Raw genomic sequence first — 27,883 nt, forward strand, 5'->3', positions numbered from 1 at the left:
CAAAATTCCCATGTTCAGTCCCCAGCCTCTCCAGGCAGGACTGGGCCAGACCCCTGCCTGAAGCCCCACAGAGCCACAACCAGAGAAGACTGACAGACAAGTGGTTTGAGTCATCATTAAAGCATCTTCCTTTGTTACTGTGCACCTCTTTATACAGGAGAAAATAGGCATCTACTGATTCCTAGAGCGTAAGAGGATGAGATTACACAATGTGCTCTCTCTGTCACACACACATAGACACACACACACACACACACACACACACACGGGGGGGGAGAGAGCTTTGTCATATTGTTGCTTATGAGAATGTTCCCTGAGTCAAAAATGGCAAGAAGTTTCAGTGCTACTTCCCATTCTGAGAACACGGGTCCTCTTTGTATGTCCTTTACCATTTTCTCTTTCACCTAGACTGCCCTGTTTTTCAGGAAGAATAGCACATATGACCTGTTCTTATTTTTTAAAAAAGGCAGGGAGGGAAAAGCTTGATCACTGAGCACGCTGACCTGCTGAAAGATCACCCTATCAATTGTGGGTGAGGAAGAAGTACAAGAGGTAAATTATTTAAGCGACTGAGAGGTAGATCTCGGCTGCACTTCATTAATAGTTCTTCCTAAAGAGAACTTCAGCAGTAGGAGGAGGATTAGAAAGGTGGTGAGGTTCTGCTTATGTTTTTTGGCTTGGAAGCCGTGGCACAGCATATTCCCACACTGCCCAGGGTGGGTGCGCTCCCAAGGGGGGCATGGCGCGGAGGGTGCCTGGAGTGGCGCATGCACCCTGCAGCCAGGGGCGGAGCAAGCTGCTCATGGGGGCGGAGCAAGCTGCTCATGGGGGTGGAGCAAGCTGCTCATGGGGACGGAGCAAGCTGCTCATGGGGGCGGAGCAAGCTGCTCATGGGGGCGGAGCAAGCTGTCCATGGCAGACATTCAGCATGTTGCCTGCCCGCAACTCCCAAGCCTCCCCCAAGCTGTCAAAACAAAGGGGGAAGGGGGGAATGTGGCCCAGCCCCCCCCTTACTCCAAAGGCTCGGGGTAGGCTTGGGAGTCATGGGTGGGCGGTGAACCGAATGTCACCCCCCCTCAGTGAGGGCACCCGGGAAGGCCTGCTCCCCCTGCCCCCCCTTCCTACGCCTCTGCTTGGAAGACTTTTTTTAGGTTAGGCATTGAGATTTACTCATGTGGAAAAAGTTCTCCGTGAAGCTTTATTGGGACTGTGCTACTTTAAAATGCAGGTAGGCTCCACCTCCTATAAAAAAACCCTCCCTGCACCCTGGGAATTAACACAACAGGGAGAATGATAGCAGCTTCTGCCTCTGGCTGCACCACCCATTTAAAGTAGTATCATGCCACTTGAAACAACCATGGCTTCCCCCAAACAATCCTGGGAGCTCCAGTTTCTTAAGGGTGCTGAGAATTACAAGGAGCAACCTCAATTCTCCTTCCAGAGCTACAGTTTTCAGACTAGTTTAACAGTCAATCCCTCTGCCCAGGGAACTCTGGGAATTGTAGCTCTGTGAGAGGAACAGGGGCTTCCTAGCAACTCTCAACACCCTTAACTTACTACTCCCCTTAGGATGCTTTGGGGGAAACCATGGCTGATTAAGGTGCTTTAAATGATGCAGATGGGGCCTCCTTCTCTCTGATATGCCAGCTTTTCACAGAGAGGCAGTTTTTTACACAGAGCAGCATTCAGTTTCAATAAACCCCACCTGTAGTCCAGAATGGTACAGTCCCATGTCTGTACTGTGTGTGGATAGGTCCTTCTGGCAAAAGGTCAGATGATTTGTTGGCCCTTTTCAAGGCCCATCCCAATTCTTTGATTGTAACTGAGCAGTGACACAAACTTTCATCAGCAGCCAGCTGATTCCCTTTTTGCAAATTTCTGAAGCAGCTTGAAACAGGACCCAGATCTGGTCCTGGGAAGCCTGGACTCTGCAAGAGAATGCGGGTGCCTGAAAATCCTTGCAATTCTTCTTTGGTGCAGTTGCCAGACAGAATTCACCTTCCTATAAGTGGTCCAGTTGTGCTGAAAGATACACGTTCCCTTCTGCTGCAGAGGGAGCTCCGACTGCACCAATATATTGCTTCCTTCAGTGTTTGAAATCTGCTTGTACTGGACTGCAGGGGCAACAAAAATATGCTAGCTGACCAAGTGTGAACTGTGAAAGTCCCACGTCAAAGCACACTCCATGGGAGACCACAGGCAAGCCATCCATTCTCATGTAAAAAAAGGGAATCCTCTTGGCAGTTCTACACTTCTGTCACTGTAGAGTCAAGGCAGCCACCAGCATTTGGACCCCTGGTATCAGAACAGCTTTAGATGCCATATCCTGAGCCAGCCAGCATGACTAAGGCCAGCAACACAAGGCCAGCTGGACTGGCTTGCTGGCATCTCCAATGGGCTCTGTTCAGTTCCACCTCTACAGGATAATGGTCGCTGATCTCCAAAGCCTGAAACAGCAGATAAAGAGAAAATGAGGACCTGGGCAACAAGAGATCTGGTTTCTATTCCCTGTACAAAAAAAGGGTTCCTTTCCGTAGCAGATTCCAGTGCTTTAATACAGGCATGGGCAACCCTGTAACCCTCTATATCAGGAGTGGGGAACCTTCTTCAGCTTGAGGGCTGGTGGGTGGGGACAGTAGCAGACGTGGGAGGAGCAACTGAGCGCTAGTATGGTGTAGTGGTTAGAGGGTCGGACTAGGACCTGTGAGACCAGGGTTCAAATCCCCACTTGGCCATGAAGCTCACTGGGTGACCTTGGGTCAATCGCTGCCTCTTAGACTAACCGACCTCACAGGGATGTTGTGGGGGTTGAGAGGGAGAACTGTATATGCCCCCTTGAACTCCTTGGAGGAAAAGGTAGGGGGAAATGCAAGAATGAATAATGTAACTTTTTGTACTTTAGGAGAGTTTCTACATGCAATCACACTCCCTCCATTCCTGGTAAACAAGAAGTATCAACCATATTAGCTTTAAGTCCTGAAAGACCTACTCCCTGCCTTGCAGGGCTTTTCCACCTGGCCTGGAATGGCTGAGCCCTGACTGACTCCAGCAGCAAAGCTGAGGTGGCTGAACAGACTATTGGGTTCGGATATTGTTAGGGGCATTTGTTGGGGGTTTGCACTGCTGTTATTATTGCCCTAATTGTTTAAAATGTTTTAAATTGTTTTAACTACTACTAACATGTGTTTTGAAATTTGGAGGGTTTGTTGATTTAAAATAAGGAATGTAGAATGTGTTCTGGGTAAAGAGGAGCTGGGGAAGGCAGAGGTGACCCCAATCACAGTGGCTCTGGGTGTGGGGGGGGGGACAGGGCAGGTAAGGGGCACACGGCAGAGGCAGAGGCCAACCTGCTCTGTATCACTGAGACCTGGGTGGATGTGCAGGGTGGAGTTGGTCTCACCCAGCTATGCCAACCTGGGTACGTGGTGCCCTCAAGGGCAGACTTGAGGGTCGGAGAGGGGAGTTGCTGTGGTCTATAGAGATTTCATTTCTCTCTCCAGGCTTTCTATCCAGTTGGGGGGATCCTGGCACTGGGCAATCAGGACAGATTAGGGATTCTGCTGGTTTACCGCCCAGCAGTCTCCCTGCCTGAATTGACAGAGCTGGTCTCAGAGGCAGTGCTGAGGACTCCCAGGCTGCTGGTTCTGTGGGACTTCAACATTCATGCCAAAGCAACTGGCTCAGGACTTCATGGCTGCCATGATGACGATGGGGCTGTCCCAACATGTCACCGGCCCAGTGCATGCGGAAACATACCGTACTATGCGCTTATCAGCAAGCAATTTCCCCTCCCAACAGGAATTTCCAAGTACCTCTGCTTCTGAGAGCCCAAATTCTTTGGCAAAGTTGAAGGGCTGAGCTGATCCAGGCACCACAGCAGCCAGGCAGCGTTCTCCATGGACCACAATCCTGTTTAGGTGTAAGGAAGAGTGAGGCATGGGTTAAAATAGAGTGGATCATGCAATTCATCCCCTGACCAGCAAGGCTGGTTCCAGGATCTCACCTGTCATAGGCACAGTGGGTTGTGTCCCGAACGGTGGTGTCGGCATTGTCACCGATGAGCCAATGAAAGCCAGGGTCTTGGCGTAGGCGGATTTGTCCCCAGCGTTTCTTTGCCACATAGCCACAGTCAGCATTGAAATCACCCAAGAAAATCATATCCTGGGGAGGAATAAGAAAGAGAAAAAATCAGCTGGCCAAGATTCGTTAAGTGAGCAACGGGATTAGTGAGAGCAGAAAAGAGATGCTGGTTGGAAAATAAGCAGTTGCCAGGTTCTCAAGCAGAGATGGTGTTTGTCCTTCAGATTAGGGGAGAGGAACTTTTTATGTCAAGGAGCAGGACAGGAAACCTAACCGCCTGGGGCCTGGTTACCTAAAGGACCAGCTTCTCCAATATGTGCTATCTCATATACTTGGCTCAACATCTTGCCTTGTGCTCTGTCTGAGATGCAAGCTGTATTGGTTGTGGTGGCATCACAGGCTTCATCCAGACATATTTCCTATATGGCAGAATCTACTGTCAAGGTGGAAGCCGTTTGCCAGTCAGCAATAACTTACAAGGTGTCAGTGAAGTTAACTCTTTATTCAAAGAAACAAAACAGCTCAGGCCTAACGACCACAGCAATTCTTCCAACTAGGTCTTGCCACAATGGGGCAGTTGTGAGGACTGAAGATCCCTGCCTTCCCACTGCTCTCTAACACACACACACCCTGGTCCTTCCCAAGCAATCTGAGACTTTTTTGCCTTGTCTGTCTTTGCTCTGCCCTTTTTGCTTTCTGGGAGACCAGGGGAAAGGGGGGCTGGTTGTAGTTTGAGGAGGAGAGTCCTTGGCTTCTTCGGCAGCCTGTCTGAACTCTGCCTCTCCCCCCTCCCCAACTTCCACTTATACCTCTGATTTTGGACTGCTCTCTGCCACAGCCTCTTCCTGCTCACTAAACCCTGTGACCTCTTCAGCTTCTGGCACCTCCTTCCAGACTGCTCCCTCTGACCACTCATCGCCATCCCAGAACCACTCCCCTGGCTCTGAGCCTTCTTCCCCTTGGGCTTCCCCAGCTGGTGCTTCCCATGACTCCTCTGCTTCCAGCCAGTCCATGATATCTACCAATGGTCAACAAGACTGCAAACTTTACAATGGCTGGACATGGTCAGTAGTAGCTGCAGCAGTGAAGCAGCAGAAAAAATTCCCATGTAGATGCACGGTGAGACAGCAAATCCCCTGCCATTCTCGTAAACCTCAGCTCCCTTGCAAGTCCCCATCCCTTACCTCTGTGCCCCAGCGTTCCTTCACACTCAGGAAAACATCATAGAGAGCATCTATTTCAGTTTCAGCTGCCTTGGGCATTGTGTGCTGTGGGATCAACACCAGCTCCTTGAGTTCTCAAGAATGGAAATGGAGAAAAAGGTACAGAGTAATCTAGGCAACTTGGAATTCCAACTCAATATAGCCCCTACGGTTTGAAAACAAAACAAGATCTGAAACCACCATTTTGATCCTGGCTTGTTCTCACTAAACATAATTTGAGCAAATCACATTTCCCTGAGTTCATACATCACAGGAACTATGGTTTGTTTGGATACTTCTGATTTCCTACTCTAGCATATGATAAAGCAGAATGTGGAATACACAGAAACAAGGTTTGTTGCAGCTTGTTCACATAACAAAAACCCATGGTTTTCTATTATGTCCAAACTAGTCATGCTGTATGAATGCTATTGTCAACAGATGTTTGCTTGGATGATCTGAGAAAATGCAGGAGGAAAGTAGGTGGTCTCTTAGACTGCATCTACACTATAGGTTTAAAGCAGTATCATGCCACTTTAAATAGTCATGGCTTTCAACACCCCCCCCAATCATCCTGGGAACTATAGTCTGCTAAGGGTGCTGAGAGGAGACCACTCCCCCAATATCCTCGCAGAGCTACAATTCTCAGAGTTGTTTAACAGTCAATCCTTCTTTCCAGAGAACTCTGGAAACTGTAGCTCTGTAAGGGGAATAGGAGTCTCCTAATAACTCTCAGCCCTCTTTTTTATTATTTTATTATAATGTTTTTTTATTTGTGCTTGGAAAAAAGAGAAAAAATAATACACCAAAGTTAACATCAAATACCAAGCATTTTTAATATTAAAAACTAAAAGAGATTAAATAAAGAAAAAAGAAAGAAGAGGAAGAAGAAGAGGAAGAGGAAGAAGAGGAAAGACTTCTGATTCTGCACCTAATCAGCTTTATAGGTAAAGGGTAAAGGGACCCCTGACCATTAGGTCCAGTCGTGGCTGACTGGGGTTTCTGCGCTCATCTCGCTTTACTGGCCGAGGGAGCTGGTGTGACTAAGCGGCTTCTGGCGAACCAGAGCAGCACATGGAAACGCCGTTTACCTTCCTGCCAGAGCGGTACCTATTTATCTACTTGTACTTTGATGTGCTTTTGAACTGCTAGGTTGGCAGGAGCAGGGACCAAGCAACGGGAACTCACCCCGTCGTGGGGATTCGAACCACCGACCTTCTGATCAGCAAGTCCTAGGCTCTGTGGTTTAACCCACATGCAAAACCCTTCCTCCAGAATAGCATCCAACCCTTCTACTTTCCATAAAACAAAATGGATATCAAAGCCAGATATCACCCTCTGGAAGTTCAAGCTCCCCACTCTCCCCCATGAAGAAAGAGAACTCCTGAGATGTCCTGGGCCCCTTACTTTTATTTGGAATGCTGACGCGGACGATGAAGGGCTCGCGAGCGAAGACATCAGGCCGGTCTGGATGTCTGTCTTCGTAGGAGTAGAAGTCCAGCATCCGAGTCTTCTGTTCCCTAGGGGAGGGGAGAATACAGAAATAACTCTGGCCCCAGGGAAGAGGTGAAAGTATGCAGGGGTGGACTTTAATGTGGTGCTCTGAGCGAGGACAAAATTTGGCACCCTCCCCCCAAAATATTTCTTGTTTCAACAGTAATTCATTATGATACAATTGCTTTTTGTGGATTGTCTCAGTAGGTATTCATATAAATATTAGTAGTAGTAGTAGTAGTAGTAGTAGTAGTAGTAGTAGTAGTAATTATTGTTATTACTCCCTGGCAAGGCTCCCATCACAGGCTTACAGCAGGGAAAACACATGGGCTGCTTCCAAATGGCATTTTAATTGAGGCTGATTTGTTTACAGGGAAATTAGATGACATTGTGTTTAAAGCACACTTTCCAGTACATTTCCGTATCAGTTTTCTGATCATAAGGAGTCAAATCTTTTAGGGATGTGGGTTTGTTGTACAACACTTTCCAATCAACTGCAATTGTGCAACCTGAAGTGGCCAATATGCGATTGAGTCCTACACAAGAACAGTTTGGAAGCACCCAGGGTGAAGCTGAAGGCTAGATCGTACCTACAGAGACAGCACTGTGTGAGCAACAAAAGGAATAATTTATTTCACATTATTCTAGCGAATAAGGGTGAAATAAGTGGTGGATATTTGCTAAGAGAGAAACTTGACTCCTTGCATCTGTGGGGATTACAATTAAGGACAATATGTGGGGCAGGAAATTGATGCAGAGCCCTCACCAAGGTGAATAGCACATCCTATGTTGGGCACCAACAATTGCTTTTTTCTCACAATAAAAGGGTCTCATTATTTCTGCATTTTAAAAATGTGGCACAGTCATGAAAGCCCCATCTACAGACCACAGTGACCTGGATGGTTTGTACAGGAGAAGGCCCTCCTTCAAATAACCTGGTTCTGTTCCAAGTGATGGCCACAGCAGCATGAAAGTTCTGGCAGAAGCAGGACAAGAGTTCAAGGTCCAGCAGAGCAGGGTAAAGTCCAGGGTTCGGCCAAGGCAGCACAGAGTCAAGCAAAGCAAGGCAAGATAAAGCAAAGTCCGGGCTCTGGCAAAGCAAAGGAAGGTACGGTAAGTCAAGGTAGAACAAGGCAATGAGTGCTAGAAAGGTGCTGGCAAAAACAGGCTCCTCTTGTGCCAGAGCTTCCAGGGCAGTCTGGTGTCTCCTCTGAACCCACAGCCTCAACCTCTGAAGATGGGGAGTAAGACACAATTTAAAAGTGTGACATACCCCAAGCTTCTATTCTATCAGCCTCCAACCTCCCATTTGTGATAGGTTAGTATTATTTTCTCCAAATCTGACATCATTGTAAAGGATATCTGAGATAATGTAGTTAAAAGCTCTATAATATGTACTAAAAATCACTATATAAACGTTAATTCATCACCATCATCATCTAAATGCACACTCACACTCATGACACTCACCTGTATATGAATACATAGCGTTCTTGGTAGTTGTTCCGGCCCAGCAGAGGGCTGGTGAGGGAGGTATAGGGACTAGAACTATGATACCTGACAGGAAAAGAGAATTCAGTTGCATTGAAAATATACGTGGATATATAAAAAGCACTTCAGCCAGTGAGTGGATAAATAGAGAAAAAGTCTCACTGTAAAGTAGGAATGGAAAACCTGTATTCCTCCAGCTACTGAACTACAACTACCATCCCTGATCATTGGCCTTTGTTGGCTGGGGCTGATGGGAGTTAATTCCAACAACATCTGGAGGGCCACAGGTTCTCCAGCCCTACTATAAGGCAATGTGGGAGTTTTGCAAGTCAGACACTCGCTTCCTGCACCACCCAGGTCACAGGAGGGAGCTTCAGGCAGTTCAGGCCAGGACACCATCATTACAGTCCAGAATCCTCTTGGTGCTGGGAGTAGGGTGATTCAGGAGAACAATAAAGCTCCCAGATCCAGTGTTCTCTCTCAGTATGGTCACTGTGCTGCTGTGGAGAACCACTAACCTGTGTGACTTGCTCCTCTACTCCCACCTAAGGTATGTGTCAACTCTTGGACCTCAGTCCCTTGATACTCCAGGAGCTACTGGAAGGGGAGAGCACAAGAGCCAAGCTGAATCAGGTCAAAGGCTAGTCTAGTCTAGCATCCTTTTCCCACAGTGACCAACCAGATGCCTTTGGGAAGTCCAGAAGCAGGACCTGTGGCTTCCAGAACTGGTATTCAGAAAAAACTGCTGCCTCCAACCATGGAGGAAGATCATGGCTACCATGGCTTGTAACCGCTGATAGCCTTGCCTTCAATAATAATAATAATAATAATAATAATAATAATAATAAATTTTATTTATATCCCGCCCTCCCCAGCCGAAGCCGGGCTCAGGGCAGCTAACAACAATCAAATAATCCAACATTCTAAAAACATTTCATTATAAAAATTAATTAAAATCAAATTGATGGCAACCGTTAAGCAAAATTCTGTGCAGATTGCCAGAGGAGGGAGTCAGGCTGTGCCCTGACAAAAGGCCTGGTGGAACAGCTCTGTCTTGCAGGCCCTGCGGAAAGATGTCAGGTCCCGCAGGGCCCTAGTCTCTTGTGACAGAGTGTTCCACCAGGTTGGAGCCGCAGCCGAGAAAGCCCTGGCCATGTGAAAAGGTGGACACTTACTATTCTCACCACATTATAGTTTGGAGTAGGACAACACTAAGGAGAGCTTCTAGGAAGCAACTTGTTCCAACAAAGGTTGGAAGTGAACTGAGCTCTTCTTCTGTCTAGTCCATCTCTCCTATGCTCTGTCCCCTTATGGAAAAGAAGAGCCTCTTAAAGGGACAATCCTCCCCTCTGAAGACAAGCACGCTCCCATGTTCCATAGCTTCCCACCTGATGCATTCCCTGGGCTGTGGACTGGTGAGGTACTGTGCGAGGCACTCTGTTTTTGGGCCCACAGGAAGGCACCTGTGAGAGTCCTGGTGCTGGTTTTATGTGCCCTGGTGCTGTGCATCAGGTTCAATGAGCTCCTGCTGGCTGGCCTTGGGTTCAGTAGTTCCCCTGACTACCAGCATGAGCCTCAGAGCTATGAACCCAGTGGGGTTCCTTAGCTGGTACAGTGGTATCTTGGGTTACAAACACTTCGGGTTACAGACTCTGCTAACCCGGAAGTAGTACCTCGGGTTAAGAACTTTACCTCAGGAAGAGAACAGAAATCGTGCACCAGCAGCGGGGTGGCAGTGGGAGGCCCCATTAGCTAAAGTGGCACCTCAGGTTAAGAACGGACCTCTGGAACAAATTAAGTTCGTAACCAGAGGTACCACTGTATTCTGTTTACTGCCTGGCTCTGGGGGTTAGTGTGTACAAACACCCACACACACCATCACTATATCCAACATTCCTCCCCATTCTGACACAGTCCTGCCATGAGACAAAGCACAGCACACTGGCAATTTTCCTGCACAAGCCTCATTGAAATAAATGGTATTGGTAATCTTGCACAGATCTCACTCTCATTCCTGTGAGACTAATGCAGAACAGCCTGGAGAATTATGCCCAACACAATTTAGGGGGAAGGGTTTTTCCACCTCAAGCACCAAAATATCTGGGCCAGCTCTGCTCCCATCATGCAACTGTTCGGCTTTCCTCCCATTCATTTCACTTTCCCAGTCCATATTCTTTCCAAAGGCCCTGTTGTCTTCTGCTCCACTATCTCTTCATGGATTCCTCTTCCTCTGGTCGCATTTCTCCCATATTACTCACACTCACCGATTCAGGGCAGCCACCAAGGCAGGAACTGCTTTTCCCTTTGCATCCATCACCTCTTGTAGGACAGCGATATCACAACGAGAGAGGATCTGTGGGAGGGAACAGAGACACATTAGCTTGTATATCAGGGGTAGAGAGCCCAAATGTTGTTAGACTCCAACATGTTAGTCTTAAACAAGGTGGTAAATCTGTGTCTGGGCTATACCTAGGGAATGGGAGAGAATTCTGATTCAGTTCACATTTAAAGGTGAACCTTCTGCCTGCAAAGCATGTGTTCTTACCACTGAACTTTGGCTCTCCCCTGGAGCTCCTAACCAGTGACGGACCTATGTTTTGGGGGCCCCGAAACTTGAACTGCCATGGGGGCCCATTCGCAACCAGCAAAAAGGTCTGGGTAACCAACCACTGTTATTTTATTCAATGGGGTTGTTCCACAACAGATTGCCACACCTTTACAACAACTTTACTCAAAAACTTTGGGATTATCAAAATATGTACAACAAAAAATTAATCAGTAGTAGATAGGTAGCCGTGTTGGTCTGCCATAGTCAAAATAAAAAAATTCCTTCCAGTAGCACCTTAAAGACCAACTAATAATAGATAATCTGAAGAAGTGTGCATGCACACGAAAGCTCATACCAAGAACTAACTTAGTTGGTCTTTAAGGTGCTACTGGAAGGAATTTTTTTATTTTAAAAAATTAATCAATTTGAGTCATGCAACTCAAATTGGATCTACTGGACCCAATTTTTTAAAGCACTGTAGACTAAAGTCACTTCTAGGGCTCCTCTGGAATTAGGCGCTTTGAACCAGGGATGGTTTCATAGCAGATCCACCCCTACACCTAACTCGGGGGTCGGCAACCTGCGGCTCCAGAGCCGCATGCGGCTCTTTAAAGCCTTTGCTGCGGCTCCGCGGCGGAGGCGCGGGGCGGAGGCGAGGGGACGGGGCGAGGGGCGGGCGCGAGGGAAGGAGGCGAGGGGCGGGCGCGAGGGGAGGGCGCGAGGGAGGGAGGCGAGGGGAGGGCTCGAGGGAAGGAGGCGAGGGGCGGGCGCGAGGGAAGGAGGCGAGGGGCAGGGCGAGGGGAGGGCGCGAGGGAGGGAGGCGAGGGGAGGGCTCGAGGGAAGGAGGCGAGGGGCGGGCGCGAGGGAAGGAGGCGAGGGGCGGGGCGAGGGGAGGGTGCGAGGGGCGGGGGCGAGGGGAGGGCGCGATGGAAGGAGGCGAGGGGCGAGGGGCGGGCGCGAGGGGAGGGCGTGAGGGAGGGAGGCGAAGGGAGGGCTCGAGGGAAGGAGGCGAGGGGCGGGCGCGAGGGAAGGAGGCGAGGGGCGGGGCGAGGGGAGGGTGCGAGGGGCGGGGGCGAGGGGAGGGCGCGATGGAAGGAGGCGAGGGGCGAGGGGCGAGGGGCGGGCGCGAGGGGAGGGCGAGGGAAGGAGGCGAGGGGCGGGGGCGAGGGGTGGGTGCAAGGGGAGGGCGCGATGGAAGGAGGCGAGGGGCGGGGGGCGAGGGGCGGGCGCGAGGGGAGGGCGCGAGGGGAGGAGGCGGAGGAGTTAGTTGCCTGAAGCCACTGTTCAAAACTGGTCACTGTTTTGAAGGGGAGTGAAGAACACACACTCAAAAAAAGGTAACTTGTTAATTTAATGTTTATTATGTTTACTGATTTGTGCTTTGTGACTTTGAGGTGGGGTTTTTTTCTTGGGAGGCTTGTGGTAGCGTCGGGGCTTGTCTCTAGCAAAGTAAGTCCTCGCTATTTGGTCACATGCGCAGCATTCTCCTTGTGGGGTTTAGGTGGCTTCGGAGCTCCAACACTTGCTTTGCCGGCTGCTTTCAAAAGCGTCGGAATCAGCTGTGCTGTTGCTGGGTAACCGGATCGTCCCAGCAGCCATCTTATCTGCCCATGTGGTCTTCTGAGGCGGCCGCCATCTTACTATAGGAAATTCCACGTGGGAGTTAGTTGCCTGAAGCCCCTTTTCAAACTTAAGCAGGGGGAAGTTTGGTGAATTGTTTTCCTTAACGTTATGCAACAGCTTATTGCTGGTCTTTGTCGTCCCGCCTTTGTAAGCAGGCTGCATTGAAAGGGGGCATATACACTGGTCACTGTTTTGAAGGGGAGTGAAGAACACACACTCAAAAAAAGGTAACTTGTTAATTTAATGTTTATTTCTATAAGGAGGAGTAATTCTGAGGGGTCAAACAAAGAAATAATAAAAAGTGTCAAAAAAAGTATTTTTATAGTGACGAATGCCTCATTATTATATATTATTTACATCAGGCACTGATTATGATTTATGGTACACTGGGGCCCTGATTAATTTTCTATGGCATTTTGGGGCATTGGTTATTGGGCATAGCGAGTTGCGGTCGCGTGGAATTTGTGCTTTGTGACCGTTTGAAGTGGGGTTTTTTTCTTGGGAGGCTGGGCAGCGCGAAGAGAGGGATTATTTTTATAATGACGAGGATGACATTGGGCCCTCATTATTATATATTATTTACATCAGGCACTGATTATGATTTATGGTTCACTGGGGCCCTGGTTAATTTTGTGTGGCATTTTGGGGCATTGGTTATTGGGCATAGCAAGTTGCGGTCGCGTGGAATTTGTGCTTTGTGACCGTTTGAAGTGGGGTTTTTTTCTTGGGAGGCTGGGTGGCACGAAGAGAGGGATTATTTTTATAATGACGAGGATGACATTGGGCCCTCATTATTAATTATTATTTACATCAGGCACTGATTATGATTTATGGTTCACTGGGGCCCTGGTTAATTTTCTTTGGCATTTTGTGGCATTGATTATGCAGTCGCGGTCGCGTGGAATTCCACGTGGAGTTAGTTGCCTGAAGCCCCTTTTTAGTTGCTTGAAGCCCCTTTTTAAACTTAAGCAGGTGAAAGTTTGGTGAATTGCTGCCAAGGAGTGTGGTGGAGTCTCCTTCTTTGGAGGTCTTTAAGCAGAGGCTTGACAACCATATGTCAGGAGTGCTCTGATGGTGTTTCCTGCTTGGCAGGGGGTTGGACTCGATGGCCCTTGTGGTCTCTTCCACATATGTATGTGAGCAGGTCTTCTCCAACATGAACTATATTAAAAACAAGCACCGATCACGCCTCACAGATGACAGCTTGCAAGCCTGTGTGAAAATGAAGGTGACGTCTTACAGCCCTGATGTGCAGACACTGAGCACTGAGGTTCAGGAGCAAAAGTCCCATTAACCTGGTTACCTGGTTGTAAAATAAATTAAATATTTTAATTAGCTATTAATTTGTCCTTTTTTCTTGAGGTTGACAGCTGACTGCACGATCCTGTATATATAGCATTAAGGCCAGAAACAATATATGTAGTGTTATATTTGTTTTAAATGTTGCAATGTTTTTGCGGCTCCCAGTTGTTGTTGTTTTTTCGGAAATGGGTCCAAGTGGCTCTTTTTGTCTTAAAGGTTGCAGACCCCTGACCTAACTTTAGTGGCTTCTCTTCCTAACCTGTCCTTCCTACTCCTTCCACACCCATTAGAACTTGTTAATACACGTTGTTCATGTGAGCAAATCCTGTCTAAAGAAGGAATTCAACCCACAGAGGCGACATGCATCCAGAAGAATCAGGGCACCCGCCGGGGGTTGCCTTGAAGTCCCCACCTTGACAAGTGTGTCCATGACGCTGGCCTTGCTTGCCTTCCCTTGGGCAAAGCGCTGAGTGTTGAAGGCACAGATCCGGAAGGGGGCTCCTGCTGGGCACAGCAACAAGAGCGGCAAGAAGCGCAGAAAGCAGGAGGGCTCCATCCTTGGGAATCCAGTCAGGTTCCTTCTACAGACGGATTCTGTGCAAGATAAAAGTGAATCAGAGAAAGACGGGAAAGCAGGCCGATGGAGGAGGTGGCAGTGGCTGGGAGCCTGTCGAGGGAATCACTCCTACAATAGTGGCCACTCATGAATCTTCTGGGATGAATCTAAATATAGAGATGAGTGCTACTAAATAAAGACCAACACAAACGAAAGAGCAGAAAGCAGCAGCGTGTTAGTTCACTATTCTTATGCCAACAGACTCCTCCTAGACAAGGCTTGGTTTGAGCCAGGGGGCACAGGCACAGAGGCAGTTTTCCTCTTGGAGGGGGCAGCTGCTGTGCCAATTTTAAACAGGATCATGCTGCAGAGAGAAAGATCCCCCCCCCCCGCAGACTGCAGTCATGAAGTTAGTCAGGCCCCTTTGCGGCATTATTTTCAAATACGAAGATCTGTTGAATGTATTCACACCTTTAACCTATCTTCTGCTTTGATGCTAAAAACTTGCCTTGAGCTCCAGCAGCAGCCCCAGAACATGCGGTGAGGGCCTCCCGAAAAAAGGCAGGCTATATGCATCTCTCACAAGCTTCCTATCTGAAATCAGAGAGTGGGGCTTCCAAGTTAGAAGTTACAGCTTCCATGCAGGCATAACTCAGCATTCAGGGAAGCTGAACGTTGGAAAATTCAGTTCGGATGAAAGGAAATCCTGTACATGGCGCAGAGTAAAACTAAGGAATTTGCTACTCTAAAACAATCCATGAATGGAGGGGGCTACTGCACTCATGCCCTGCTTATGGAGTTCCCACAGGACTCTGGTTAGCTGCTCTGCGGGGCGAGATTGGTCTTTGGACTCTTCTTCTGGTCTTCCTGTTCAATGAAAGGTGACATACAAATAATGTGACTAAACAAATACTCTTGTTTATTCCTTTTTGCTTCACATCTCACCTTTCCTTAAAGATCAAGGGGTTCTCCCCTCCTTATTTAATGCTCACAGCAGCCACGTGAGGTAGAGGCTGAGTCAACCAGTGAAATTCAGGGCCAAGTAGGGATTTAAACCCTAGTCTCCAAGGTTCTAATCTAGGACTCTAATCACGAGGCCAAACTGGCCCACAGAGGCTTCTCACACTCTTATCTTTCTTTTCAGTGACTCAGCTTTTACAGAAGATATCATATATTCAATTTTTATTGTCTCATTCTCCAGTGCCAAGCAAAGAAATATGAAAGGTAATCATATAGACCAAGAATAGACCAACAGCATTTTCACAAGTTGCATTAAGGGTTAACATTGTTTTACATTTGGACAGTGTTATTACATTGATATCTAAGTTTCTCAGGCTAGTCTGTGGTTCTCTCATCTTCTTTTCCACATTTTATCTATACAACAACTTGATGAGATAGGTTTGACTGGGAGATACTAACTGCCCCTAACTGCCCCAAAGGCACCCAGCGAGCTTCATGGCTGAGTGGGGATTTTAACTCGGATCTCCTGAGTCCTAAGTCTGACCACAAGAGTACCACACTTGTTGTGTGGGTGCTGCCCAGAGCAGAAACTGTACATCTAAGTTCCTCTTTCATAATGTCTACAACTGGGGTGGGGAAACTTTGGCACTCCAGATGCTGTTAAACTACAACTTTCAACAGCCCCAGCAAGCATAGCCAATGACTGGAGATTATGGGAATTGTAGTTTGGGGGGAAGTGACAAGTGGGGTACCGCAGGGTTCTGTCGTGGGCCCGTTGTTGTTCACTGTATTTATAAACAACTTGCATGAAGGAACTGAGGGGATGCTCATCAAATTTGCAGATGACAACAAACTGGGAGGGTGTCTAATGCTGGAGAAGACATAATTAGTATTCAAGAGGACCTTAACAGATTGGAAAACTGGGCCCTACTACACTTAGGCAGTAAGAATCAGCAGGACAAATATAAGATGGAGGACACCTGGCTTGTCTTAGTAGACCACAAGCGGAACTAAAGTCAACAGTGCAGTGGTGCCAGTGGCGTAGCGTGGGTTGTCAGCACCCGGGGCAAGGCAAGTAATTTGCGCCCCCTAGAGTGAGTGAGCCAGGTAGGGGCAGAGAGCTGCGAGTGCGAGCGCGCCCCACCCCAAATGTTGTGCCCGGTGCGGCCGGCCCCCCCTGCACCCCCCACGCTACGCCACTGAGTGGTGCCAACTTGGGCCCTACACTGTGGGTGCCCAGCGTGTGTGTGCTGCGACATCAGAAGGAGCAGCCTCTAATTGTGTGGACCAAAACTGCAGAATAAGAATTACTGCATAAGCCAAAACACAGAAACCCAGTCGTCTGTATTCCTAGCTGTTTATAATGTCAGGCAGAATTATTAGTACAGCCAGACCTCGGTTGTCAAACCTAATCTGTTCCGGAAGCCCATTTGGCTTCCAAAATATTCGACAACTGAGGTGCGGCTTCCTATTGTGTTGACTGTACCAGTAAAAGCTTTACAGTGGTACCTCAGGTTACATACGCTTCAGGTTACAGACTCCACTAACCCAGAAATAGTACCTCGGGTTAAGTACTTTGCTTCAGGATGAGAACAGAAATCGTGCTCCGGCAGCGTGGCAGCAGCAGGAGGCCCCATTAGCTAAAGTGGTGTCTCAGGTTAAGAACAGTTTCAGGTTAAGAACGGACCTCCAGAAAGAATTAAGTATGTAACCAGAGGTACCACTGTAATTTGCATAAATTAATAACAGGTGTTGAACCCACTGTGTGTAAAGTAAGAGCGAATGCCAAATTATTTTTCTCAGTTAAGCCAGATCTGCACAGTTGTTTATGGCAGGTGTGGACAACCTGCAGCACCACAGATATTGCTGGACTACAACTCCCATCATCCCTGACCATTGGCTAGGTTGGCTACGGCTGATGATGAGTTTGAGTCCAGCCACTACTCCTGATTCATCCGATGTGCAAGGTAGGTACCAAAATCTATTGACAGAACAACCTTCCTGCTCAATCATCATCATCATCATCAATAATTAGATCTCGTGTGTGCCTGGCTGAGAGCTCTGATGCACCAATCCTGCTTATCCGGAAACGGGTTAATTCCAAGTTAACCTGTCTATTTCCAAGGAACAGGAAGTTTCCTCCCTGTCTCGGACTGTCCTTTAATTTGTCGGGAAGGACCTGGCTGCTCCCGATCCTGAGAGACTCCGCTGAGGAGCCATCCAGCGGCCGAACAATTGGGCGTCCGCCGCGGTCAAGGCAAAAAGGGAAGGGCGGATCCGACGCCGCGGCTGCTGCTCTTCCCGCTGCGCCCGCTCCTGCAACTTAGGGCGGCTGATTCCTGCATTTGCCCTTCAGCCGCCCCCCAGCCCTCCGACCCCACGGCCTCGCCTCGCGCCTCTCACCCGCATCGCGGCGCGCTGGGAAGCGCCCTGCCCGTTTCCTCGCGCCGTTGCACCTCCGTCCGCCCGTCGGGCGGCAGCAGCAGAACAGCCAGACGGAGCGGGCGGGCGGGATAGTCCAGCCCCGCGCTGGAAGGAGGCGCCACTCGGGGAGCTCCGAGGAGGGCGGAGGCGCAGCTGGGCGGGAGAAGGGAGCGCTCGCCCCTCGCCAGGCGCCACTTCTCCCCGAGCCCGCTTTCGAGGGAGGCTCGGGGAACACGCCTGCAGTGGCGTAGCGTGGGTTGTCAGCACCCGGGGCAAGGCGAGTAATTTGCGCCCCCTAACCCGTGGATTTGCGCCCCCTAACCCTAACCCCCAGATGTTGCGCCGGGTGCGGCCGGGCCCCCCTGCACCCCCCACGCTACGCCACTGCACGCCTGGCCTATATTGGTCACCGCGTTGTGCAACGCTTCTGTTTTAAATAAAACTGCAAGTCGCTTTGTGGAGGAAGGACCTCAGAAAACGGGGCAGAACTTTTTAAGAGGGATAAAACGGACAAGGGAGGCTGGCTTCGTTTTGCCTCCCCCCTCGTAGGGCACCCATTCACGGGGTACCCCACAAATCAGCCCATTTGGGTGTTGCGTTTCCATACCAATGACTGACAGGAGAAGCAGGTGGCTGGCATGGCTAATATATTCCACACATGTTGTTGTTGTTGTTTAGTCGTGTCCGACTCTTCGTGACCCCCTGGACCAGAGCACGCCAGGCACTCCTGTCTTCCACTGCCTCCCGCACTTTGGTCAAACTCATGCTGGTAGCTTTGAGAACACTGTCCCACCATCTCGTCCTCTGCCGTCCCCTTCTCCTTGTGCCCTCCATCTTTCCTAACATCAGGGTCTTTTCCAGGGAGTCTTCTCATGAGGTGGCCAAAGTATTGGAGCCTCAGCTTCAGGATCTGTCCTTCCAGTGAGCACCCAGGGCTGATTTCCTTCAGATCTTCTTGCAGTCCATGGGACTCTCAAGAGTCTCCTCCAGCACCATAATTCAAAAGCATCAATTCTTCGGCGATTAGCACATATACTGAGTGCATTTCAGTGTTATGGGGCTTCTGTGGAAATATACTTAAGAGAGCTCAATGACTTACCCCTGGTGCTTAACATGCCTAGTTTGGCCCGAGATATACATAGATCACATGGCATGTGTAGCTGCCACATTAAGGTGTCAGTAAAGGGACGCAGGTGGCGCTGTGGACAGATATATCGCACTAATTAATATATGTAAAGCTTCTGCGCACTTTCACGAGGGATAGTGAACACTATTGCTTGGCAATATTGTGTTGATCTCTTGCAATATCTAGAAAAACTATTTAAATATTTTATTTAAATAAACTTTTATTTTATTATTTTTTTCACTTGAAACACGTGCAGTCCTATCCTTTAGCACATCTACCACCCTTTCTTGTTACTACAACGGGGGAGGAGCAATAATTCCTGCAAGCATATTAACTCCAGTTTAATAGTTTATAGTTTAATAAAAGTTTTGAGTATTATTTTTTTGTCTGGAAAGGTGCAGGATTTGCCTTTCTTATCCCATACCCTATGTTGCAACTAGTTTGCAATTCAAACAGGAATTCCCATATTCATTCTCTCCTCCCTCTCTCTAATCAGATCCCAAACCTGTAAAACAAGTGCCATTATTGTTCTACTGACTACTCACCATACTCCTATCTCCATCCGCCCCCACATTTCTTTGTTTCAGGAATCCCACAGGTTTCACTGTTCCCCAGGGCGTCCTAGCACATTCCCCTATCTTAAGTGACTCAAAATCAAACGTGTACATCAGCACACTGAAACAAAAAAATCAATAGACATTTGAAAACAGAAACTCAGCACATACGCAAAAAGATCACAGCTCTAAGTACTAATATGTGCCAAGAGGTGACATAAAACCTTGTTTAAGGAAGGGTAAACTGTACTTCCACCTGGTTTTGTCATCACAACCATGTATCGTCAGTGCAACCATGGGTGTAGTCAAGGGGGGACAGGAAGGGGCAGCTGTCCTCCCAAATAAAAAAAATTAAATAAAAATACATAGGTAACTGAGGTTCTGCCTCCCCCCAACAAAGGTCTGCCCCCCACTAACAAAAATCCTGGCTACGCCCATGAGTGAAACTATATCCAGCAACAACTGAATATACAACCAACCACAATGTCATCACATTCAGTGAAAGTATGGGGCAACTTGCTTAAAACTGATGTGGTAATACTACGGCAATCCATTATGCAGTATGTCTTCACTAACACTAATAACAGCTCATTAAGTATCAAGCACAACACCTGAGAAAGCAAAAGCATTTTCAATGCGATGTGTGTTACTGCTTGTTGGACATACCAGAATAACAGGTCAGATCATATACATGGCGGGGGTTGGGGGCAGACACCAAGAACCATGACAGCTTAAACTCATGGTTGCCAGTTAACTTCTAGGTCTGCTAATTATATATACTTTTATCTACCCCAGCCCTCAGTGGTCTGTGCCATGTATACTTGAAGAAGCGCCTTGTGGGCGCCTCTACAGCAGTTTATCGTGCACTCAGAGCTGCTCATGCGTGCATGTTTTGTGCCGTATCTGCAGGACATCACCCTTGTCAAAATGCCACCCCATGTTATTTTTCCATTTAATCCAAATTTACAATTTCTGTGGAAAATCTGATAAGCAAAGAACACAAAAGAATCTTAAACATCCTTACATCCTCCTCATTGTTTTAATCAAAACTTCCTAGCTAGAAGGTGCAATCCTATGCAGGAGTTTCACTAATTGAGTATACGCAGGGCTGGCCCAGGAAGGAAGATCAACATCAGGATCTGCTGTCAATTCAGGTGATGAATCCTGCCACCTGAGGCGGTCGCCTCAACTTGCTTCATGGATAGGGCAGCTCTGAGTACAGTCTTTCTCCACAGTGGCGTAGCGTGGGTTGTCAGCACCCGGGGCAAGGCAAGTAATTTGCGCCCCCTAACCCGTGGATTTGCGCCCCCTAACCCTAACCCCTAGATGTTGCGCCCGGTGCGGCCGGCCCCCCCTGCACCCCCCACGCTACGCCACTGTTTCTCCACAGGAAACAGTTATCTGTTTTGGTTTTCGCCTGTTGCTTGATGAGTTATGAAGAATTTCAATGATCAGTTTTTTCATTTGCACTTTTAAAAAGTATCATATATATATAGTGGCTTTCTGAAATTTAAATGTTATAAACGCATTTTGACCAAAAAAAAGTACAGTGAACCATGAAAATGCGGGTGTTCTGACATATCTACTACATTATATAAATCATCCAACAATAATATCTAGCATTTATATACTGCTTAACCCAATTGTTGAAAGCTCTTGATATATATTCTCTCAATACTCCTTACAACAGTTCTGCGAGGTAGGCCACTGTTATTACATCTTTATTGCAGATGTGTCCCAGGATAAGTGAAAACCTTGCACTGATGGAACAAGTTAGTTGGATAGTGCCCCAATTAACTAACTGCTACTCAATGTGCTTTTTTAATTGGAGATGCCAAGAATTGAACTTGGGTCCTTCTGCATGCAAAGAGGAAGTCTTCAACTGAGCTACCAGAGTGACTTGCCTGAGGCAATCTAATGGGGTCATAACTGAGGGGAAATTTGAACCAGGGGATTTGCCAGCTCACTTTCTTAGGGGAGATTCTACAGTGGTATCTCGGGTTAAGTACTTAGTTCTTTCTGGAGGTCTGTTATTAACCTGAAACTGTTCTTAACCTGAAGCACCACTTTAGCTAATGGGGCCTCCTGCTGCCTCCGCGCCGCCGGAGCACGATTTCTGTTCACATCCTGAAGCAAAGTTCTTAACCCGAGGTACTATTTCTGGGTTAGCGGAGTCTGTAACCTGAAGCGTATGTAACCTATCATAGAATCATAGAATTGGAAGAGACCACAAGGGCCATCGAGTCCAACCCCCTGCCAAGCAGGAAACACCATAAGAGCACTCCTGACATATGGTTGTCAAGCCTCTGCTTAAAGACCTCCAAAGAAGCGAGACTCCACCACACTCCTTGGCAGCAAATTCCACTGTCGAACAGCTCTTACTGTCAGGAAGTTCTTCCTAATGTTTAGGTGGAATCTTCTTTCTTGTAGTTTGGATCCATTGCTCTGTGTCCGCTTCTCTGGAGCAGCAGAAAACAACCTTTCTCCCTCCTCTATGTGACATCCTTTATATATTTGAACATGGCTATCATATCACCCCTTAACCTCCTCTTCTCTAGGCTGAACATGCCCAGCTCCCTTAGCCGTTCCTCATAAGGCATCGTTTCCAGGCCTTTGACCATTTTGGTTGCCCTCCTCTGGACACGTTCCAGTTTGTCAGTGTCCTTCTTGAACTGTGGTGCCCAGAACTGGACACAGTACTCCAGGTGAGGTCTGACCAGAGCAGAATACAGTGGCACTATTACTTCCCTTGATCTAGATGCTATACTCCTATTGATGCAGCCCAGAATTGCATTGGCTTTTTTAGCTGCCGCGTCACACTGTTGGCTCATGTCAAGTTTGTGGTCAACCAAGACTCCTAGATCCTTTTCACATGTACTGCTCTCAAGCCAGGTGTCACCCACCTTGTATTTGTGCCTCTCATTTTTTTTGCCCAAGTGCAATACTTTACATTTCTCCCTGTTAAAATTCATCTTGTTTGTTTTTGCCCAGTTCTCTAATCTGTCAAGGTCGTTTTGAAGTGTGATCCTGTCCTCTGGGGTATTAGCCACCCCTCCCAGTTTGGTGTCATCTGCAAATTTGATCAGGAAGCCCTTGAGTCCATCATCCAAGTCGTTGATAAAGATGTTGAATAAGACCGGGCCCAAGACAGAACTTGAAGCGTATGTAACCCGAGGTACCACTGTATATCAGGGGCAGGCAACCCAAGGCCCGGGGGCCGGATGCGGCCTAATCGCCTTCTCAATCCGGTCCACGGATGGCCCGGGAATCAGCTTGTTTTTACATGAGTAGAATGTGTCCTTTTATTTAAAATGCATCTCTGGGTTATTTGTGGGGCATAAGAATTCGTTCATTTCCCCCCCCCCCCAAAAAAAAATAGTCTGGACCACCACATGGTCTGAGGGATGGTGGACCGGCCCACGGCTGAAAAAGGTTGCTGACCCCTGTTCTATATCATCTCTCTACAGCAGCAGTTCTCAGACTGGCCTTTACTTGCGGCCAGAGGGGAGGCCCCACACTAAAGTAACATGCCACAATATCAACCGAGCAAACTAGGTGTCACCACATCTAAAGCTCCTTGTAACCTCATGGAGTCACTTTGGCTGCATTTGAGAAGGCAGACTCCTGAATGGCAGTCTCAAGCTTCTGAGTTCCTCTCAGAAGGGGTCCTTGGTAAGATCAGGAAGGGTGGACAAGCTGCCGAGAAAGGCAACTTCCTTATTGCTGATGATCTTCCTGTGCAATATACAGTCAGAGGGGACTTCAGGGTGCATTGTCAGTTCATGACCATGGAAATGTTTTCTTTTCTTTTAACAAAATGTTTAACAAAATCAAGGCTACGCTTTACGTAAAACAGAGTGTAAAATATTTATCAAAAGAATACAGTTCAAAGCAGCAAATTTCAAACCAAGTTTATACAAAAGCCAACAAGCTTGTCCAGTGCTCAGCATGAACTGAGTGGACACAGGTCTGGCCCTCACTATGCAGGCGCACTGGGCAACTGTCTGAGGAAAACTCAGCAAGATTGCAGAAGACTGCAGAAGGCATCTGGCAGGGTAGTATGGGCCAAGCCACCCTTATTTGTGTGAGAGCCCTCTTAGATGCCTAGGCAGTCCAGCCTGTTCTCTGGCCTTCCACTGCCCCTCCTCCCTCTCCCTGTGGCTTTATATCCTCCAGGTACTCCTTCTCTCCCATCAAGCAGATGAACGAGAGCTACCATGCCCCTTCTAGCACAAGTGGAGCCTCCAGGCAAGGAGACCAAACACAGCCTCCTCAGGATTCATTGCCCTGTTGTTGCTTGGTGGTAGGGACTGGGGTCTACTTAAGGGCAAGGTACTGGCAAGTTACTGGCGAGTCCCTGTAGCCCATCACACCTACGCTGCTTAATACAGCAGCAGCAGCAGCAGCAACAACAACATCAGCCCCTTTCTTGAGCCATCCCTGAGTATGCGCCCTAGAACATGCCCCAAAACACTCTGCAATGCATAGGAGAGATGTGACAGTTTCATTGGTGCCTCAGCAGAAGGAGCAACATGAAAAGAGTTTTTCTGAAGGTGGAACAGGTGGAAAAACTGGGCTGCAGAGCAGTGGTGTGAGAGCCTGTGGCACTCCAGTCATTGTTGGGACTCCTTCAGCTCCAGCCAGTATGACCAATGGTTAGAGATGAGTATGAGAGTTGCCGTCCAACAACATATGGAGGGCACCATGTTGACTCTAGGCCACTGCTCTATGGACATATATCATACAAGAAACTGGGAATTTTTCTGCAACAACATCATCATCTCTAACACATCATCCTGAAGGGAGGCCATTTTGGGCCCCAGGATTTGTCCATTGTGACAGAACAGTTTTTCTACAGGAGCAGAATTTGTCAGAGTGGTGTTGAACTTGATAAAAAGCTTGGCGATGGCTGGATATCTTTTCAGTTGCCTCAGCTCATGCGATGGATCGTTGAGGAACTGTATCCCAATATTCCTTAATGCAGACTCAGCTGCCGCCACCCCCTGATCATCAAAGCCATAAAAATCGTCGGCAGCTTTCACTGCTGCGGCTTGACTGTCAGCCTTCGACGACAGAGTGTCACAGCGGAGCAGCTCCCGTAAGAAAAGCTCCTGAGCGATCTTCTTATCATCTTGACTTTGCAGCCAACGCAATTTAAAAAATGGATGTGATACAGAAGCAATGACTAGTGGCTTTGTCTTTTTACTACTTACGGCTGTGTCAAAGGTCAGCACGTGCCCAAACTGCTTCTGAAGCTCCCCTTTCAGTGCATCTGCCAGGCAAGAAGTGTATTTTGGAGACACCGACTCAAGTCGGCTGTTTAACACAAGCACCATGGGCAGGACAGCACCGCAGAAAGACTCAATGGCCTCTTCTGTCTGAAGTTTGTCAAGTGCTGTAGCAATCGGAGACATCACCTCCAACCACTCTCCTAAGAACTCCAGCTCCAGGTTGGTAAATTTTGGCAGCTGGAGGCAGGCCATTATGAGATTCACTGTGCCACGCATGTCGTATATGCGGCAAAAACTGTCAAACTCAGAATTCCATATGGAGGTCGGTTTGTGAAGAGACTTTCCGAGGGCGTAATTAACAAGCTCTGCATTTTTCAGGCTATCTTGGGAAACATTCCTTAAAGCACAACATTTGCTTGCCACGCTTTGGAAAAGGTGCCTGTATGGAGGGTTGGTGGCCAGTGCTCTGGAAGCAGCTGTTGCAGCCACAAAGCTGAGTGTGCAGGAAAAGCAGGCCACGCGGGGTGGCAAGTAGAAGAGGTCAGAAGAATCAACGGTGTCACTTGACAAGGCTTCATAAATGCGCACGTTGACACAGGCATCAGCACCCAGGGGATTCACTTGCTTCTCCCCATCACTCCCCTCTTGCTGGTCCAAGCTATCCTCCAGCTGCTCTTTAGGTCCAGAGAACTGCTGAAAGGTTTTCTGGAAATGGTTCCCATTGTCCGTGACAATGTGTGTTATTTTTGTGGAGTCCAAATCATACTGCGAATGGATCTCAGTCAGCACAGAAGCAAGCTTGCTGTATGAACATGGCCCAGGAAAGCGTCGGAAGCTCAAGGCAGCAGATTCTCTTGTCAAGTTAGCTGAATTGATCCAGTGGCATGTGACACCCACATAATTTTGCCCCTGATGCATCCACACATCTGCAGTTGTACAAACATAAGAAACTAAGTCCAATTTCCTTTTAATTTTTTCAAGAACCAAGGCATACTGTCTTGCAAGGTTGTTCCGTAAGGTTTCTGTAGAAGTGACTGCAGCACTGGGAATAATCCCTTTAATCAAAGTGTGGAAGCCACTTCCATCAACAATCGACAAGGGAAGCATATCAGTGATGAGAAAATTGAGAATTAGTTGATCCAGGTTTTCTTTGGATAAAGACTGATCACAGAGCTGATACTGTGAGTAAGGGTCCCAGTGAGGCTCACTGTATTTTGGAATTTTCTCAGAAACTTTTAACATGCCACTACCAATTTGTTTGCAATGGATATTCTTCCTTTTGTGCATCAGCTTCAGATATTTTTCTCCATGGATTCTCTACAACAGAGAAATATTTCAGTCAGTGCTATATGATATAGAAATTATTATGGGAATCATACAGAAATATATAAATGCTTGTCACATGCAAAAGTACTGACAGACCTGATGAATTGCTCAGTGGCCTGTGGAGTCAGGATCTCACAGATATTGGGAGGAATTTAACATAGCACTAAGGAGATCAGCACAAACATTTCTGCTTGCTTGATGGAATCAACTCCCCTCTCCTCCCACCACACCTCATGTGCTGTTCTGGGGATTCTCCCAATCCCAACCTAAGCCAATGGGGGTTGCAGTGGGGAGGAAACTCCCATTGCACTGGCAGAGTCCTTATGTGGATGTCCACCCATAAGTCAAATCAAGCCCCTTAATTTTACTTTTAAAATATCCAGTCTCCATAACCTTACAGAGAAATTTGCAAGAATGCTGCCAAATTGCTAAACGGAAAAAAGCAAAGAAGCAAAAGGATCCACTAACCTTGCTAAAAATTAATTTTAAGTAAAAATAAATTCTTTTTATAATACATCTGATTTTAAGGTATGCTTTTTGCAAAGTCTCTTAGCTATGACAACCGATTAGAATCAACATATTCAGAGGCAGTATATCTCTGAATACCAAATGCTGGGCATAAGAAATTGGGGGTGGGTACTTTCCCACTCATCTTATGACCTTTCCTGAAGCATCTGGCAGGCCTTCCCAAACAGAATGATGGTTTCCTATGGACCTTTGGCTGGAGCCACTAAACCATGTGATGACGGGACCAGTGACCCTCCAGAGGACGTCAAACTCTCATCACCCTCAGTCACCATGGCTGGTGGTCAGGGATGATGGGAGCTGTGGTTCAACAACACTTGGAGGTCCACAGCTTCCCTATCCCTGCAAGATTCTTCTTATGTTCTAAGCATCTCCTATTTCATGATTATTATTTTAAAGTAAGATCATCCTAAAGGCAATAAATTTATCTGCTGTAGTTTGGCATTTGATGTGTATGAAAATATGCACTGAAAATATTTTGATGTGGTTCTCCAACGTGATGTGCCAGCCCTTCTCCAGTCCAAGACTAGGATCCTTGAGGACTGGAGAGGTCAACCACAATTTGTGGAATCAGGTGGTGTAAGAGTCCAGACTCCACTCCTTGCAATGCAGAGTAGTCAGAGTAGTCTGCCTGGGGGCAGGGAACTTGTGGCTCTCCAGATCTTGCGGGATTACAGCTCCCACCATGCTTGACCACTCACTGGTCATGTTGGCTTGGGGATGATAAAAGTAGTCCAACACCACCTGGAGGGCCACATCCCTGTTCCAGCCCTAAGGGTAGAAATCAGCAACTGCAGGAGGGCCATGGCCTTAATCTGATCTATTGAGGACGACCAAGGTTGCTTGAACGCGCGCACTCGAACCAGGCGACATCGAGGTCCGAAACAAGATGCTGCCGCGCGGGTGGGTGGCTAATAACGGCAAAGCGCTCCTGAGCATAATAAGCGGCCCTGAAGCGCACGGAGCACCTGAGCCGCCATCCCTTTTGCACGACGAGTTTGCATGCTGGTCGTGCCTACGGGGGCTCCCGGATGGCTAATCTTAAACCAGCCAGCAAATCGGGCTGGCTCACGTGCGAATGCGTAGTGGCCCTTTGCTGCCATTCTGTACCTGCACGTGCTTGGTGAAATTGGATGGCGCCTTGTGCTGCCCTCGGATGGTCTTCCTCTTGTGCCTGCACAGGCTGCAAACTGCCTGGATGAAGTTCCCGTCGTCTTCCACGACCTCGGAGAAGTACGTCCTCACGACGATGGGCAGCGCTTTGCTCTCGGGTTCCGCCGCTGCAGAAGAAGACATGCCGGCGGCTCCCGAGGTCGCGCACGGCTCCGGGACTGATGAATGGGAACCGGGACACGGGGGAGCCTTCTAGCCCCGCGAGGGCATGCGTCAACCCTAATGCGGCTGCTGGGAAATGAAGTCCTTTGCCAAACGTTGCACGCCG

General features: G+C 48.1%; 2 protein-coding genes and 1 long non-coding RNA gene across 3 annotated transcripts; all 3 read right to left on the reverse strand.

Annotated features, from left to right (window-relative positions):
- Positions 1 to 1,179: 1,179 nt before the first annotated feature.
- Positions 1,180 to 17,782, reverse strand: DNASE1L1 (deoxyribonuclease 1 like 1). The gene is made up of 9 exons (XM_081177220.1): positions 17,660 to 17,782; positions 14,153 to 14,334; positions 10,532 to 10,620; positions 8,247 to 8,333; positions 6,690 to 6,802; positions 5,265 to 5,377; positions 4,004 to 4,161; positions 3,813 to 3,909; positions 1,180 to 2,447 (listed from the first exon to the last, which is right to left on the reverse strand). Exons 2-9 carry the CDS (start codon positions 14,294 to 14,296, stop codon positions 2,313 to 2,315), a joined length of 936 nt encoding a protein of 311 aa, XP_081033346.1. The 5' UTR covers positions 14,297 to 14,334; positions 17,660 to 17,782; the 3' UTR covers positions 1,180 to 2,312.
- A 2,598-nt stretch (positions 17,783 to 20,380) lies between these two features.
- Positions 20,381 to 21,552, reverse strand: LOC308577153. The gene is made up of 2 exons (XR_014003475.1): positions 20,728 to 21,552; positions 20,381 to 20,572 (listed from the first exon to the last, which is right to left on the reverse strand). It is a non-coding gene; the product is annotated as an uncharacterized lncRNA (long non-coding RNA).
- A 1,656-nt stretch (positions 21,553 to 23,208) lies between these two features.
- On the reverse strand, positions 23,209 to 27,819 carry LOC308576536 (uncharacterized protein). The gene is made up of 2 exons (XM_081175938.1): positions 27,553 to 27,819; positions 23,209 to 25,908 (listed from the first exon to the last, which is right to left on the reverse strand). Exons 1-2 carry the CDS (start codon positions 27,736 to 27,738, stop codon positions 24,100 to 24,102), a joined length of 1,995 nt encoding a protein of 664 aa, XP_081032064.1. The 5' UTR covers positions 27,739 to 27,819; the 3' UTR covers positions 23,209 to 24,099.
- Between the last annotated feature and the right edge of the window lie 64 nt (positions 27,820 to 27,883).

The sequence above is a fragment of the Podarcis bocagei genome, assembly GCF_964188305.1.
Source record: "Podarcis bocagei genome assembly, chromosome: 17".
Taxonomy (NCBI): domain Eukaryota; kingdom Metazoa; phylum Chordata; class Lepidosauria; order Squamata; family Lacertidae; genus Podarcis; species Podarcis bocagei.

Bases quoted from the DNA above. Each gene is read 5' to 3' on its own strand.
- LOC308576536 (XM_081175938.1), bottom strand. From the start codon at position 27,738: ATGTCTTCTTCTGCAGCGGCGGAACCCGAGAGCAAAGCGCTGCCCATC. The intron at 25,909-27,552 runs GTACAGAATGGC...TCTCTGTTGTAG, and splicing joins ATTTCACCAAGCACGTGCAG to AGAATCCATGGAGAAAAATA.
- DNASE1L1 (XM_081177220.1), bottom strand. From the start codon at position 14,296: ATGGAGCCCTCCTGCTTTCTGCGCTTCTTGCCGCTCTTGTTGCTGTGC. The intron at 6,803-8,246 runs GTGAGTGTCATG...CCCCTCCCCTAG, and splicing joins CGCTATGTATTCATATACAG to GGAACAGAAGACTCGGATGC. The intron at 2,448-3,812 runs GTACTTGGAAAT...CTGCTGTTTCAG, and splicing joins TTGGGCTCTCAGAAGCAGAG to GCTTTGGAGATCAGCGACCA.